This window comes from Mycteria americana, chromosome 1, assembly GCF_035582795.1.
Source record: "Mycteria americana isolate JAX WOST 10 ecotype Jacksonville Zoo and Gardens chromosome 1, USCA_MyAme_1.0, whole genome shotgun sequence".
Classification (NCBI taxonomy): Eukaryota; Metazoa; Chordata; class Aves; order Ciconiiformes; family Ciconiidae; genus Mycteria; species Mycteria americana.
In genome coordinates this window covers 128,010,728-128,027,587 of record NC_134365.1, presented here as the reverse complement: position 1 = coordinate 128,027,587, position 16,860 = coordinate 128,010,728, and the positions used below count along the sequence as shown (strand labels likewise).

At 36.7% G+C, this 16,860-nt stretch overlaps 1 protein-coding gene across 1 annotated transcript in view; it reads right to left on the bottom strand.

The window, feature by feature from the left end:
• RPGR (retinitis pigmentosa GTPase regulator) overlaps positions 1-16,860 on the bottom strand; it is a 43,691-nt gene that overhangs the window by 11,524 nt on the left and 15,307 nt on the right. The window contains exons 6-7 of the mRNA XM_075520496.1: positions 15,839-15,988; positions 6,183-6,341 (exon numbers count right to left, since the gene is read on the bottom strand). Of these exons, the coding sequence (XP_075376611.1) occupies positions 6,183-6,341; positions 15,839-15,988 (309 nt within the window). The remainder of the gene's footprint in view (positions 1-6,182; positions 6,342-15,838; positions 15,989-16,860) is intronic.

Genomic DNA, 16,860 nt, shown 5'->3' with positions numbered 1-16,860 from the left:
ATTGTTCCATATTAAGATGTCATGAATTCTCACGATTAAAAAACTCCAATGGTCTCACACTTTTTCTGACTGTAGATGAAAAATACTTAGTAAAGCTGTTTTTCTACTCTATGTAACAGTAAAGCTCCCTCTGCTGGAAATTTAAGTGCAAGCAAGCAACACCTTCTCGGGATCTTTAAAAAGTAAAACAAGAAGTAAGAATTCTTCTGTGACAATTAGACTTTCTGGATAAGAATCAAGAAACTACTCCTGAAAGACAGGAGCTTTCTCTAAGCGAACCAAAGTCTCATCTTCATTTTAGGAAATGGCTTTCTCAGGATGGCTTATTCCATAAATTCTGCTTAAAAGTACTGCATTTGTTTTAACTTTTTTTTGGAAACTGGCAGATCTTGTCATTTTCAAACTATGTGGCTTTATCTGATTAAACATAATTATTTTGAGTGAAGTTGGAGTTTTTTCATATTATCTTTAATCCTAGCTTGAAACATGCAATGCCTTTTTCATAAAAGAAGTTAGATCTCTAAAGGCATTTGTGTTTAGAGGGAGATGTTCTCAAATGCTAACTTTAAAAGTATAGGAAACTATTTTCTTTCCCCAACTCCTGACAATGAGGAGAACAGGCCAATCCAAAACCAGGTTAGAGTGCCTTTATAAGAATGATTTTTTCTACTGCCCTTATAGACCAGGGGCACCTAAATTTTGCTCCTCCTAAAATTCGCTTGGAGGACAAAAACAATGCACCTATCTTAAATGATTCACCACTCTGGTGCAGAAGTGAGGCCAAACCACAGTAAGAATCCCATTTAGCAGAAACGAGGTATTTCCTCCAATCTGTCATTATAAGTACATGGAAAGAGAAGTCTATGGCAAAGCAACCTCATGGACTTAGTGATAAAATGACAGAGGTGAATTTCATCATTCTGAACTTGAATTTGCCTACAGGATGTATCCAAAAGGGGATACCGCCTCACTGTCACCTTCTTCTTACTGTCCTCAGTCCCAGTAAGGATATGGTTGGATGAAAGAAATGAAACACACTGCCAGCAAACGGGTAGATTTTGCTCCCCATTCTCTCTCTGCAGTCCTCACTTACACCGTCTCTGCTGTCCACCTGGCTGTGTGGTGAGCCAGCTCAGCTCAGTAAGCCAGGTTTTGGGGGTTTTTTGCTGATACAGTTTCCTGTGGAATGGTCAAGGCAGCACGAGAGTGGTACAAGGGGAGAGGAAAGACCTATGGCCACAGCAGCACGAGGGAAGCAGCACTGCCTCCAGCACATCAATGAATCGCAAGGAAGGCTCAGCCATATCAACAGCACCCAGAAGAAACAGAACACAAGTCCTGTCTGGGCCTCGAGGAAGGAACTGCTGCCTCCACAGCAGCAGCCCATGCGAAGGGCCCTTGAAGTATGAAGAGAAATGGTTTCAGAGCTTGCACAGAAGCCAATGGCTTCGCTGTCCCAAGTGACCTCCAGCACTTGAGTGCTGGGACTGCTTCTCCTTCACTTCCTACATTTTCTTTTTTGGAAGAACAGGGATATTTCCCTGTAATTGTGTATCTTCCACCTTTGCAGGCATCTTCTGGAGTACATAACAGTTCTTTAATCTCCATGACCGTTGTCACTACAAATAAAATAGTCCTAGGCAAAAATCTATATAGCTTTCAGGGTTTTTTTTTAACACATGCTATTTGCTGAAAGAACTGAGTGAGCTCCAAGAATGTTTTTAAGATTCATGCATTCCTTGCTATGTATTTAAGGCTATAGACAAAGTTAAAAATCCATGGAAGAAAAACAGAAACAGACAGGTATGCTTATATCTCTCCACATAGATTCATTTCCCTTGAACATCATTATTGTTATTATTATTATTACTACTACTACTACTACTACTATTATGCCAATGGGCTATTCACTCTTACAATAGCTTTATTTTTAAACAGCTTATGCTGAAAAAAGTTACTGTAAAAATCAGCTGTCAACACAATACTCAGTTTTATGAGAGCTAGTAATTGGATTTGGGGATTTCAGTATAAATAGTATACAGACTTAAGAATGGTTTGAAAAATCTAGATAATCCTATATGGTTTGAACAGTCAGTTCTGTCATGAAAAGGTAGAGCTTTTTGATCCTTTTCATTCTCTCTCAAAAGGGTATCTTGACTTTCTTTTCTTTTAAAAAGACCTTGAGACAGAAGATGAAAAATCCAACATTTTACATACTAATGCACTAATGTGCTGTATTGTTATGTCAAATGATCTACTCTCGAAGGAGTGCTTCACTTTTTCCTTTGAAGAGGTATCTTTGCTTTCCCTCCCTTCAGAGAATAAAAGGAGGTAATATATCCTTTTATAGAGAGGATTATTCCCAGAGGATCTGTCATCATCTGAAAAAATAGAAGATATTAAGGCCACTCCCAATCATCTGTTTCTTCTCCAATTTCTAGATTCACAAGTTATTGTTATTCTACTTTTATAAAAGCTTTATTGAAAAAGTACACAAATTGGGATTGCTGCTCTCTCATATTTCTTTGGAAAGTAACGATACTAATAGCTTTCATTTTCAGTAGGAAGTATCTGCAAGCACTGTGGGTAGTGGATGCGGTCTTTTTAGTCTCTGAGAGAAATCATCTGGGATGAGGATATGATCTTCTTGAACTGGCTGATAGACTGTCATGAAATGAATAGGTTTGTGCTGCTACAGTGAGAGAAAGCTTTTGCATGATAGAATTTTTAACTGTGATTCTGTTTATTCTCTAGAATAACTGCAAATATTAAAGGCAGAAGTAACAATAAGACTTGTAAAGAAGATGGTTTTCCATACCATATTCAACATTTCTAAAACCTTGTATCTTTAAAAAGTTTTTTTCCAAATCACTGCTCTCAACAGTTTAATTTTTTCTTCTCTGGGAAATTTCAGAGCAAAAAAAAGAATTATTTTAACATATACTTTCTACCATTTACTCTGATATTGCTGCAGAGATTCCAAACAGTAGTTTGATTTAATAACCCAGATAACAGTGGTTCTTACCATACAAAATTGCCAATAGAATAGATAAGACAGTCATAAAAAAGAAATCAAATGAAGCGCTTTGGAATAGACTAATTATGTATGAGAGTCAGGAAGAAACTTGCCTCGTACTCAGTAAGATAACTGGATTATACTTTCTTCTAATTTGATAAACCCTAAGTAGAACTGATGACGAGAAATGAGCCAAGATGTGCAACAGCTTCTCCATATGACATTTTCTCCTATCCTATTCCTATGTTAAATGAGATCGATGAAACAGCGGAATATACCATAGTCAGACACTCGCTTCTTATTTTTTAAGACTGAAATGACACACCCTGAAAGACTGGGAAGACCCTGAAAATATGAAAACCGCATCAGTATATATTGTGTTACTAAAGCCAAGCAGCACCCATTTTCACAGAAGATGATACATGAAATTCAGAATTTCTTCAAAATTGTACTACTTTCTTAATTTAGGAAAATGAGCTTAAAAGAGGTATAAATGTTTCTGCTTCTCTTTAAAGAGATATCCCTCATCAGAAATCTCAATTTGTGGTCACACCACTTCATCTCAAGATGCAATATAAACTTCAGTACTGATTTCAAGTTAAGTTTCTGATGCAAAGCCTACAATTCATGTATGCTACACTCACTTTTTAAATTATTACAGTGTCCAAATCTATCTCTTTTCCCAATTTTTTCCCCAAATTTTGTTTTGAGCCAGAAAAATTTCTGTATGTCAACACTCCTGACGAAGTATCTTTCACTTGAGACAGTATTTCCATTATCCTCTACTCTTTTGTTCAAAGTGTCTTAGGCAGAAGTTCACAGCTGTAGCCTATTTAATATTAGCTGAATCACATTAAAATACATCTATCTGACCTTCCACTCATCACAACAACTATCACAACAACTGTTACTCTTTAGGCAAATGTATTTTGTTGGAGGATATTGTCCTCCTCTTCTCTTGACTCAACTGATCTTCTGGCACTCAAAACTTTGATCATCAACTGCCAGCTAAGCCAGCACTGAATTTCTTATTTGCCTTCTACTACAAAATCTATTTCCATAGGCAAGTAAACCTTGCATACTAAGACACTGACTTACTATGGTGTTTTCTTCACTGTATTTGTTTTTTGGCATTTATATTTTGCCTCCTTGTTCTAGCTCCTGCATAGTTTTCACTATAATGCTGACATCATGCAGGTCTACATCTTCCTACTAAATCTCTGTAACAGTAATTTGTTATAGTGAAATTTTATCACATGAAATACCAGTAAAACAAAATATCTATTGGTTGGCTTCAGATTTATGGTTAAAAAAATAATCAGTAATGATAATCAAATTCTTTCAGCAGAACTTCACTTTATAACCCATAAAATAATACTATGACTTACACATTTGCTGGCCCCAAATTTATGGTAATTTTTTTCCTAATAATGATAATCTGATTTCATATAAAGAAATTTATTTTATGACATAGAATACTGCCAGGGTAAGACTGTATGTTGGTGGAAGAAGAAGGACAAAGGCATTGAAATGTAGACAAATGTTTGCATTATTTCCTGGATTCGCTACTGTTACTTCCTCTTCATAATCTTCCCAAAGGAGTTTTAACCTACCCAGAATCTTGCAGCTTGACTCATCATTACACATAACCTTTCCCAGAACATCACTTCCACCTTTACTCTCTCCACTGGCTTGCAGTACAATACCACATCATATTACTTACAATTTCAGTTAGAATTTCAATTTATATTTTAGAAATGTTGGTTACATAACCTTAAAGGCACTCCACCAGATTGACAAGAGATGACTTTAACATTTTCAAAATACACATTTAAGGACTGATGTCTATACATCCTACCTGGTTTTTATAGTTTTTGCATTTTGGTAGGTAGGACACTAATTACAGGCATATTATACAGCTGTGGAATTCATTACAAGCCAAAGCTGATATTTTTAAATCATCTGTGGGCAAACTCAAACTCCCCTTTCCTGCTTCTATACTACTATAGTTCAGGATAGAACTTGTGGAAATAAAGAACTAGCAATGCCTTGCATATATCTCTTTGAAAAGCTGATTTACCATTGGCATACAACTATTTCATAGTACAGTAATATACACCATATTTCATCTTCCAAGTGCTATACATACAACTCTGTGAACTAATACGTAACTGTTGTACTTGCTGATCTTTGTAACTTGTATGATATGTTGAATGTCTGTATCTGTACTAGTTTTATATGTATGCTAAAGATTCTGCTCAGTCACAGGCAAATTCTGTATCACCACAAGAGATATTTAATTCATTTAGGCATCCAGTAGATTGTGAATCTCCATCACTATTAACAGACAGCTACTTGAAAAGTGACTTCCTAAATGCCTTCCTAAATATTCAGGGTCATTTAAATTTACTACAGAATGGAAGCTTTCCTCTAAAATTTCCCCCCTCACACCAATATCACTTTCAAGCTCCTCAGAGGAAAGAAACATCTATCATCCGTGTTGCACTAGGAGGTGCTGGCTTTTTACAATTCCAGTAAGAAAGGCACTCAGACTCTGTAAAGTATCTCTTAAAATGCTATTTATTGGAGCTAAGACTATAAAGAAAAAGAAGATAGTATCAATAATCTCATGTCTCTTCAGATGCTGGGAATCCTGAGCTGTGTGGAATTGAACAGCCAGTCACAGCATGCTACACAGATCCCATCCGTGGAAGGTTACCCCATTTTGGTCATTTCAGCTCTTATGGGATTTTCTTACAAGCAAATCAACTCCATTCATTGTTTATACTGTCACATAAAAAGGGCGTTCACATGGGAACTTGCTGCTGAAGTTTTAGATAAAGGCAAGGGCATGCAGGAGGTTTAACCACTGGTACGAAGCAGGAGCTGACGGTAAGCTCCTCTGTTACAATTAGCTGGCGAAGTTTATCCTCCAGCAAAGGAACATGCACAGCACAGGCTTGAACATCAAACTATATGCACAGCACAGCACAGGCCTGCGTTTAGGTTAACTGTTACAAGGATTTCTACCTCCTTGATGTACAGTGGCCTTCCAGTTAGGATCACTACAGCATCTTACATTTCAGTGGGATGTAAATTCTGTAAAGTAAATTGAGTTTACTGAATAAGTTACAGGGCTGTAAAAAAAGCCAGTTAAATTGCATACCTGTCAGCACCACTGTGTGTTCTCCACCACAAGCAACCTTATTAACCTTTTCCATAATTCCCAGTACAGGCTGTGGGACTCTATTGTTCTTCAGCTGTTCAGGCAATAATCCCAGTTTCCCATTCTCAGGTTCTCCGAAAGTATAGAGCTCACCATCTCCTGTGAAAATACAGAACAGAGCAGGATTTCCAGCATGCACTCAGAAGCAAGGATGGGTTGTCAAGACTGCTGCAGACACAAATCAGTAAGATAGAAAAGTGTATGAACATTAAAGGATAATTGAACATATTTGTATAATGTCCACACAGCTGTGCAAACCAGTCTGCTTTGATGGGACAAGAAGGGGCTAAATCTTAGCCCCCTCCAAGATGAGAACCACAATATTTAGCCTGCAAGGAATCTAGCCAAGGGAAAAACAAAATCATATACATCCTGCTTCTGAGAAATTATGATTCCCTCTGTAATCAGTATTTACGTCAACTGAAGTTGCCTGTAAGAATCTCAATTAAAACAGAAAATCATTTTGCATGGAATTTTGATGGAAAATACACACTTTCTTCTTGTAAGATATAGAGAAAAAAAGAAAAAAGCAGAGTAAATGACATGGAACTGTGTGTGGTCTGCACAGCAAGAAAAGAGCCATATATCCAACAACAGGAATACAGCAGTGGTTCCATAGCAATAACTCCACCAGAATTAAGTTCAAAAAAATACTGAGAGGTCTTTAGAGATCTCTTCCTGTAACTTCTTTCTGATCTTACATAATAATACAAGAAGACCCTTCTCATTCATGCAGACTTTTTAAGAAACCAGTTCAAAAACTGTTCAATCTCAAATTTGGGTAATTCATTTTACTTTCAAGTTTCCTTTGTTTTCTCTTTTCCAATCCCTCCCTTTGCTTTTTCACTGAATTACCATTCATGACAGCATTCTATATATCCTTCTACCCTTGTTAAAAATGGAACATGTAAAATGTACTTTCCATTGCTATATTTATAATTTACAATTTTACATACATTTATCTACATCTTTTACGTTATCTACATTTTACATTTATCTACATTTTTTTATTACAATTTATCTACATCTACATTTCTGATTTTCCATGCTAAGGGGCCCCCAACTATTCTAAAAGGTCAGAGTGAGGTTTAGGTAGAAAACATTTCCTTACTGCCAGGAAAGCTTCAAGTTAACAGCTGAGTGTTCTCCACTCCTGAAAAAGATCAGCTGTGGAGTAGTGTCCTCACAGCAAATTGTGGCCCACAATCTCAATTTGAAATTACTTACAAAAAAAATCATCACACACTATTATGTAAGAAAAAGTTTGGGTTTTAATCCCAGTTGGATATAACAAAGCACAAGGATAAACAAAACTCTCACATGGAGCTAGTCCAAGATAAAGAAATGTTTAAACTAGTGTAGGAGCTGCCTGCTAAAGGAAATTCAGAGAGAGCTACGGTTGCATAATCAACATAATAACAAACCCCAGACGTATGCTCCATTATTAAAGCTCAGTCATCAGAAGCACCCATCTACAGTATTTTTGGAAACACGCAGATTTGTACTTCAGTACAAAATGTACTTTTACTTTCAGAGGGATACATTCAGTATTTTCAGAGGGATACATTTACTGTTCACAAATGTACTTTTACAGCATTTAGAGGCATTACTACTGCATGATGCACAAGTATCTGAGAGATTCTCATTCAAAAGCTATGAATTCCTTGCCAACATGAAAGTTGGGTTAATCTTAAAAATGCTGGTCTTTCCCCACAGACAATGAAAACAGCTGAGCTCAAAGAAAGTTTCAAAGCTGAAGCCTTATTTAGGTGTTCAGAATTCACCATTAGAGAAGTCCATCCCCCTCTCCACTGAACACAGGCAGAGCATAAGAAAACAAGCTTATTACTAGTTTTCTGTTAGCCTTTGTGAATATTCCTCCATTTGTATAGCTGCTACATTTGTGGCTTTTTTCTTGCACTTTGTCAGCCACAACTTAAAATTCGGGAATTTAAGGACAATGACAATGACCAAAAAAATAACCCTACACAGAAACGGGAAATACAGAAGAGCTAAAAGTAAACATATGAATAAAAATGTAAAGTAGAAAAAATGAAGCTACATATGCATTCTAAAAAGCAAATGAGATTAGTCAAATTATTAAAAACAAGTTAATAAAAATTGAAGGATATGATTCAAAATGAACTGAAGTTTATTAAAACTTGGGCATACCAAGCGAAGACCAGAAAGGGATTTTATCTTCTTGAATTTTTAATTCTGATTATGAGAAAGTCAAAACTGGTGTCAGTAAGAAATGTGTCACTTTTATTGAATCTTCCTGAACTTTACTCTGGCAATACACTCATTTAAAATTTCCTTTTGCATGAATAAAAAACGAGCAAGAATTTCAGGTTGCAAAACTGCATCTTCATTTTGTATAACTATGGGACAACTAGTTAGTAATACATTTTCATTTAAATCATCTGGTAAATCCAATAGATAAACTAGATTCAAAATGTTTTTCCTGGAAACCTCTTTTGCCAGTGATATGTATTTTTTTTACTTTGTGGCACCTGGCTCTTGATTACTTTGTGCTAAAGCGTGACTACTGCAGTCGGTGCATAGAACAGAGCAGCACAGACTGTTTTTGCCAGGACCCTCCATCAGAAGGGCTTTGATTCATTCTGAAAATCCTTAAACTACTATGTCTTTTAATAAAGCAGTGCTTCTCCTCCCATCCTCTCAGAGGAAGTAATTCTGGAGCAGTCATGCTGACCTGTGATGTATGTTACCTTTGGTATCCACAGTCCACAATAAGCAAAATAAAATGGTCTAAATTATGATCTATTTTCTTCAAAGGAAGCCTGAGGATAGGTTTTCAATGAATTTTAACTACAAGTAGAATCTAAGTATGTCTTTTATGGTGAGTTCATTCAGGACAAAAAAAAAAAGAGGTTATGCATTTTTAAGATACCTCAGCTTCAAATTAATTTAAATGCATAAATTTATCAGTTAACTTAAAAATTCTGAAAAAAATGTATGACATACTTAAAGAGCAAAAACCATAAAAAGGACTTTTTTTCATAAAAGCCGAATTCCTGCTTTAAATGGAGAATGGGTCCTAAGCCTCAACATAAAGTTGCAACCCAGCACTTCCAGCAAAGATTTAGAACCTAACTTTGATGGCACAACATTTATTTGTAAAGCTTACAAGACCTAAGAAATCTAGCCTCTGCCTTAGTCAAACAAACCCCAGACTATTTTATATGGTTTCCATATTTTCCAAGATCACTTCTGCCTCTCACAACAGAATCACAGAATCACAGAATCATATAGGTTGGAAAAGACCTTTAAGATCATCGAGTCCAACCATAAACCTAACACTGCCAAAAACCACCCACTACACCATGTCCCTAAGTACCTCATCCAAACGTCTTTTAAATACCTCCAGGGATGGCGACTCAACCACTTCCCTGGGCAGTCTGTTCCAATGCTTGATAACCCTCTCGGTGAAGAAAAATTTCCTAATATCCAGTCTAAACCTCCCCTGGCGCAACTTGAGGCCATTTCCTCTTGTCCTATCACTTGTTACCTGGGAGAAGAGACCGACCCCCACCTCTCTACAACCTCCTTTCAGGTAGTTGTAGAGAGCGATGAGGTCTCCCCTCAGCCTCCTTTTCTCCAGGCTAAACAGTCCCAGCTCCCTCAGCCGCTCCTCATAAGTCTTCTGCTCCAGACCCTTCACCAGCTTTGTTGCCCTTCTCTGTACGCGCTCCAGTACCTCAATATCCCTCTTGTAGTGGGGGGCCCAAAACTGAACACAGTATTCGAGGTGCGGCCTCACCAGTGCCGAGTACAGGGGCACAATCACTTCCCTAGTCCTGCTGGCCACGCTATTTTTGATACAGGCCAGGATGCCATTGGCCTTCTTGGCCGCCTGGGCACACTGCTGGCTCAAACGACACAGATTCTTCAAGTACTATGCTCCTGGGCCACTAAGGCTAGGAACTGGACTTATTATCTTTACTGAATGCTCTAACTGCACAGAGAGGCAATCAGGGAATGACAATAATACGAACTTACTCAATGTCAAGCTTCCTGCAGGGTTTCACAGGGCTCAGGCTATTAAGAGTAGCCACCCACAATCTATTCACAAAGCTACATTCTCTTCAGCAAGACAATGAAACAGGATAGCCGCTGTATTTCCCAAATATCATCATCAGAGGTGTAACCCCATCCTCCCAGCTGTCCTTATTTTTTCTATCATTCTGACATTTTTTTTCCTGCACACACAAACTACCCCAATAATATTATAATACTTCATTTAACTGCATGTATCTGTGCAGACATACCTTTGTTGCATTCTTCTACACTTCTTCTCTAAGAGGTGTTTTGCAGTCATTGCAATCTGTCTGTGTTTTTTAAGAAAAGCTGCAGATCACAGCTGCAGAAAAGTATATTTCATTTAATTTCTAAATGATGGACTATGTTTAGGCTTCTCTGTTCAGTTTGATTTTCTGTTTTAATTCTGATCTTTATTCTTTTATCTATGTGCAGAAATACTCTGAACAGGCTTCAGCCACTGACACTTTGCAGTTATTTGCAGCAGCATCAATTTTCTATTCTAAAACAGCAGCCCAATTAACAACAAAAAAAATCAACTGCAATGTGAGGCTTTCTGTAACCAAAACATTCTATTGACAAAAAGAGATTTTATTAGGGTTTCTAAGTGAAAAGAAAGGAAAAAAACCCAACAACAAAAAGAACCCTGCATTTTTTGGAAGGTAAGTATTGTTTTAATACTCTTGGATCTGCCATATATTTCTAGAAACAAGCTGATAAACCCCCAAAAGCACCTGAGAGTTAACTACTTATGCAGTTCCCTTTGAAGAGACCAGCACTTCTTTTTAAACACTACTGCACAGCAAATATTAATCCAATCACAATCTAATTAATAGGATTAGAGATTCAAATGACCAAGCTTCCATTGACTTCCCAAACTAATCAAGTTTATTACATTTTTTAAACTTAATAATCCAGCTAACAAAGATAAACCGATTTATTAAAGCAATTTTTGAATACATTACACATCCCTTTAAGGCAAACTATAGTCTAAAATCTATGAAAAATAGCTATCAAGCATAAAAAGAATCCAGTCAAACCCAGATAAATTTTGAGTACAGTATGTGTGCAGTACATCTGCATTTTAAGGACATTCTGTTCACAATGGAAACTGGTTATTTAATTTTCTCCTCTCATATGAGTCACATTCTCATGTGTTGAACTTTCCCTAATGTGGCATATTTTCTGTATCACTAAACTTTAGGTCACAGGAGTGTGTCAAGGAAATGGGCAAGCAAATATCTTTGCCCCTCAAAGACAAATGGGCATACTGCAGATGACAGAAGATAGGACACCCGGCTGGTGGCAAATGAAGGCAGTAGACAAAAGACTTGGAGCACTCTACGATCCCTTGAATAAATGAAGGAAAAAAAAAAAAAGTATGTATTTATTCAAGACCAAATCAGTTGAAACCACCTCAAAAGCTGGAATTCTGAGCATGGAAGTCTTTGTGGAATGGATGATCTTTAAAACTGGTCCTTAAAAATAATGACAAAATTACATTAAAAAAAGGAATTCAAGGAAGCTTGCTATGAAAAGACATCTTCTCAGTGAGAATCTATCTTGACCTTGCTTATAGTAACAGTTCAGGCAGGGGTAACACCAGAAAAGGTCTAATATATTCAATTCCTTTCTGGCTCCATGAATGTCATTCTGCTTTAGACACCACACTAGTGGTTAGATACATTGGCTTTTCCTGCTCTTCACCTCTTCCAGTGGACAAATGAGCTATATATGCTTGCCAAGCTTAATGCTGTCTGAAAATTTGTCCCCTCTTGAGTGAGTGTGGCCAAAGACTAGTCAAGTAAAGATCTGTATATGGACTCAAAATCATTGCTACACTCTTTCAGCTCTTTCCTTCTCTGTTGCTTTGTTTGAGAACATACCTCTAACATGGGGACCTAACGTCCCAGGTCTGCAAAAAGAAAGGAAACAGATACTGGGAAAAAGTCCTAAAGAGGGCTGGAAACTATAAACTAAAAACTTCTTTTCAATGGAACTCTTTGAAGAATGCAAAGTGAGAGGAAAAGGGATCAAACAATCATGTTTCAAACATGAAGTGAGTAACTAGACCGTCTTCCTAATTTGCATATGGAAATGAGCCAGCCATTGCCTGTCCTTGTGCCTAGTCTAAATTTCAGAAGTGTTTTTTATTAAAAATAATTTGGGATATATTCTGTTGTTCTATTCCACAACTACTTTTGGCATCAGTGGGGCCCACGTGTACATGGTAGAATACAGGTGACTGACATATTTAATAGTTGAATTATCATCTGCAAAGAAGGCATTCTAAAAACCCAAAGTAAGAAAGATGACAAATAATCTTTTTGGAACTACTAGGTAAGAGAAACTTCGGGGGTGGGGGCAGTGTTGTAGAATTGACGTACAAATTCAGATAATTGAATGCTGTACAATTTCCATAAAACATGCTTTTATCTACTAAAGGTTTGCATCAGGATTCTACTCTACTTTACACTGACATTGCACTTGGCTTTATAGTAGTTAAACACCTTAAAGACAAATGCCTACTAAAAAATCTTTTTAAAACCAGCTGTTTCAAAGAAATAACAACTCTAGTTTAAAAAAAAAAAAGCTGGAATCCATACTTCACCACTTTTTTTCTCAATAGTCTCTTATTAATGAACATCCTGCCCTGGAGAGGGCACTCTGTGACCATACTATGTATTCTATATCCTCATTAACCACCTTTCAGTTTTAACCCAGATATGCCTGTGATCCTAACAGTTTGCTTAGCCAGTATACAGCTTATGTCAAACGTAAATACATTAAGAAAGGGAACCATATGGTGTCATGCTCATCAGTTCAGCCTGGCAACATGTATCAAGTCCTACATCCTGCAACTATGTTTTATTATTAAAGATAGTATATTATTTGATGCTTTTTTATGCACAAGTCATATTTAAAAAGTCAAAATGTAGTAATTCTATAGTATTCTAATAACTGATAAGTTACAGGTGTTGAAAGCTTTCTGTTAACAGTGTTTCTCCCATTTCTTCCATAGTAACAGCAACCACAATCTAAGAAAGTTCCTCTGGTATACTTTACTGACATTGAGGGAATTAATACAGATTATACACTCACCTGAACAGTTCAAATTTCATTTCCGGAAATACAGAACCACCTCTTTTCCAGATGTTTCCTCCAAAAGTATATATTAAAAATAACACTAATCACTCTAAGTTCTAGTATACAAGATGAAACCATACAATAAAAATATATGGAAAACTCCCTGTGCTAGGCAAACTTTTAAACATACTTCAAGGCATAATTCAATGACTAACTGGCAATTCGGGGGGAAAAAACTCCTATCCATGTAATATGAATATTCCAAATACTCCACAATTATTTAGTTTGTTATGTTCTACCACCCCTCAGAGGCAGAATACTGAGGATGTGAACCACTGTTCTAAGCCAGTCTAGCAAGTCCTACAGGCAAGTGTTTTCCATAAGTGAAAAAAGAATCCTAATAATACTAAAAGAATCACCTTTTTTTAAGCAAAATCTTTTAACAGCATAGTGCCTTGACTTTCCTCCTAACTAGGCTGTAAGAAAAATAAGGTAACGACATTTGTACTCAAACTCAGCTTGCAGAACTTCCAAATTCATAATTGAATGGCTAACTTCATAGCTAAAATAATGTGTGACTATGGTACACTTAGATTAAATGCATAAGCTTTGTTTTTAAACACTGTCTGGATATACACTGACACTAGTGCAACAGAAGATCAATTCAGTAAAAGTACCTGGATGTCCAACACTAAATTTCTATGGTAGTTAAAAGTATCAGTCAAATAAAACTGTCAGCAAGGGCCCAAAGGAAAATAACAAAAAAATATTTCTTCTTTCACCACAAAAGAGGCCATCTGCGTGTCAGTACTTTCAGCGAGATAGATTGAAGCCCAATTTGTGCTGGATTTGCAGATACTAAGGCTGAAAATTAAGATTTTCCATCTCATGACCAGGCCTGTTTAAACAGTAAGGGGTTCAACAACTCCCCATTTTCACAGGTGATAACCAATTCATCTTCTTATTAATATTTTAAGAGGCTCCATTTCTCTTACCCAGCTGCTACCCTAATCCTTTTTTCTCATCCCCCTCCATTAAAAGTTTCCACTTCCTTAGAGCACCTGGCACACAGTGTTCTCTCCTTGCTCTTAGATGCTTGTCCTCAACCCTTCTTCTAATGAGAGCTTTTGTCACATCCCACTGCAGTCTTGTCAGAGCTTCAGCTCTTGGCTCCAAGGCAGAAATACACACCTTCTTACTATATCCTTGAAGTAAGGATCTTTTTTTTTCCCCATTTATTTCAAGTTCAGGAAGCTGTAGATTTCCTAACGGGTGCTGAGCTCCTGATCAGTCAGAGGCACTTCATTCATTTACTGTAATGAAGCATCTGTAATAAAAGTTGCACACTACCAGAGTAACACCTAAGTAGTATTTGTCCACTATAAGAAGAGTGGTGGACAACTTCTCTCTTCACAGAAAGAGTTAATAGCATATTCTCAGAAACCTATATAGATATTGTATGTGGAAAAGTAACATTTATCAAGTAACCTGAGAAAAGTATCTGATGGAATAGTTCCTGCATACCCATTAAAAGCTTTACAATCAAAACTATTGATCCTTTGAAATCCTTAATTACTCTGAGGGGACTAACCTCTAAAGCTTAATAAAGTAGATCTATATGGCTGACAGGAATTCATGGCTGCTCATATATAATACCATCAGCACTGACTGATAAATTCACCCATATTGGCATTATTAAAAAATGAGTGGCATCATCACTTTGGAAACCAACAGAAAGGTGGGAAGAGAGAGGTGGAAAGCAACAGAGAGGTTGGTTGGTTTGGAAATTACTGTAGTGTATGCTTCTCCTCATATCGTACACTGCCTGTTTAACTGACTTAAAAACTTAAAATTTAAGACATAGCATCAAACTTTGACAACAATCTTGCATTGCTAGCAAATGAGATTAATTTTTCCTCAAAACATAGGAAGTCCGTTCAATATTTATATTTCTAGAGAAGATGAAGATGATTATTTGATCATCACAAAAAAATGAATAATCTCAAGAAAAGTTGGATTACTGAAACCATAATACTAATCCACAACATTTGTCATAACCTTCATAAAAATAAAGTGGGGTAAGACAGTCATTCTTTCTAATATACTTTTGCACAACGTGAAAATGTGAAATGTGAAACAATGTGAAAATGCAGAAAATCAACTGCAGTTAATTTGTTAATTCAACAATACTAGACAATTATATAGTAGTTTACATACAAGTTTCCCAAATAAATCAATTAGGACCACTTTTTAGAGAACTGGTCTCTGGTAAAATCTCCCAATGTGACACAAAATTGCATAAATGACTTTCTGCCACATGGCAGTTTTTAGCAACTATGGCATATCTAGTTTCAAAGGTAATGAATGCCTCATTAGCTACCTTTACAAAGACAACAATTTGAGAACCACTGACTTGTCTCCACTAACCGCTATTCCCATTCTCTTACCTGTTATCAAGGCAGAGTGATAATATCCACAGGATACAGAGGAAACAGGTTTTCCAACATCCACTTGACAAGGGACGCTGACACAGGCTTCATCAGCCAAGCCAATCTGACCTTCCGAATTGTCACCCCACACAAAAAGCTGCCCATCCTCTAAAATGAAGACACAGATAGTTAACTGATTTAAAACCAAAACTAATAAAAAGTTAATCTAGCCATTTAAGAGCATTTCATAAACTCTGTGTATGATACTACTAGATGTCATGATCTCAGGGACATAAAATGGTATTTAGCACAATGAAGCAAAACAGCCTGAAGTAAGAGAGTATCCCTTAAGCTTCTCAAAAGTGACACAGAACACTTAGTCATCAACTGATGTTAGACCATAAGTAGCAACAGAAAAGTACTATGTAAAAACATTCCTTCAAAAAGAGGAAGATTGAGTGTGTAAGACAATTCAGTTGCCAGAGGTCAGCATGAAAATATTACGGTGAATTTAAAGCATCTTCTCATTTCTAGTAGCAAGTCACCACTTTCTCATTCTTCCAAACTCATTCTTTGTTCTGACTTCGGTACACATCTCACTTATTCTTGCCTTATCTTTCAGTTCTCTTCACAGGTGATTATATTGCCCAGCTTCATTTTGTTTTCCTTAAACTATCACAATAGCTGTTCCACAGTTATTAAGACCAGCCTCTGTTGACACAAAGACCAATGGCAGCAGTAAAAAAACAAAAAAAGGTAGGGAACAACATGAAAAATCTCTAGATTTTTCTAGAAGAGATGAGATCTTCTCTCTGCATATTTCTCATTGGTGGGAAATAAGTTGTGAATAAAAAAACCCGTACCATCTACAGTGCTACTGAGATGCTGTTGGGAACTAAAATCAGTCAAAGTTGACTTACAAATCTCAGGAGAATGTTAGCAATTGTCACCAAAAAATACAAACCAAATGAGCAGGCTAGCATCTCTCTCGTACACTCGTACACTCTCTGTCATGTTCGGAAATGACAGCCTCAATAACT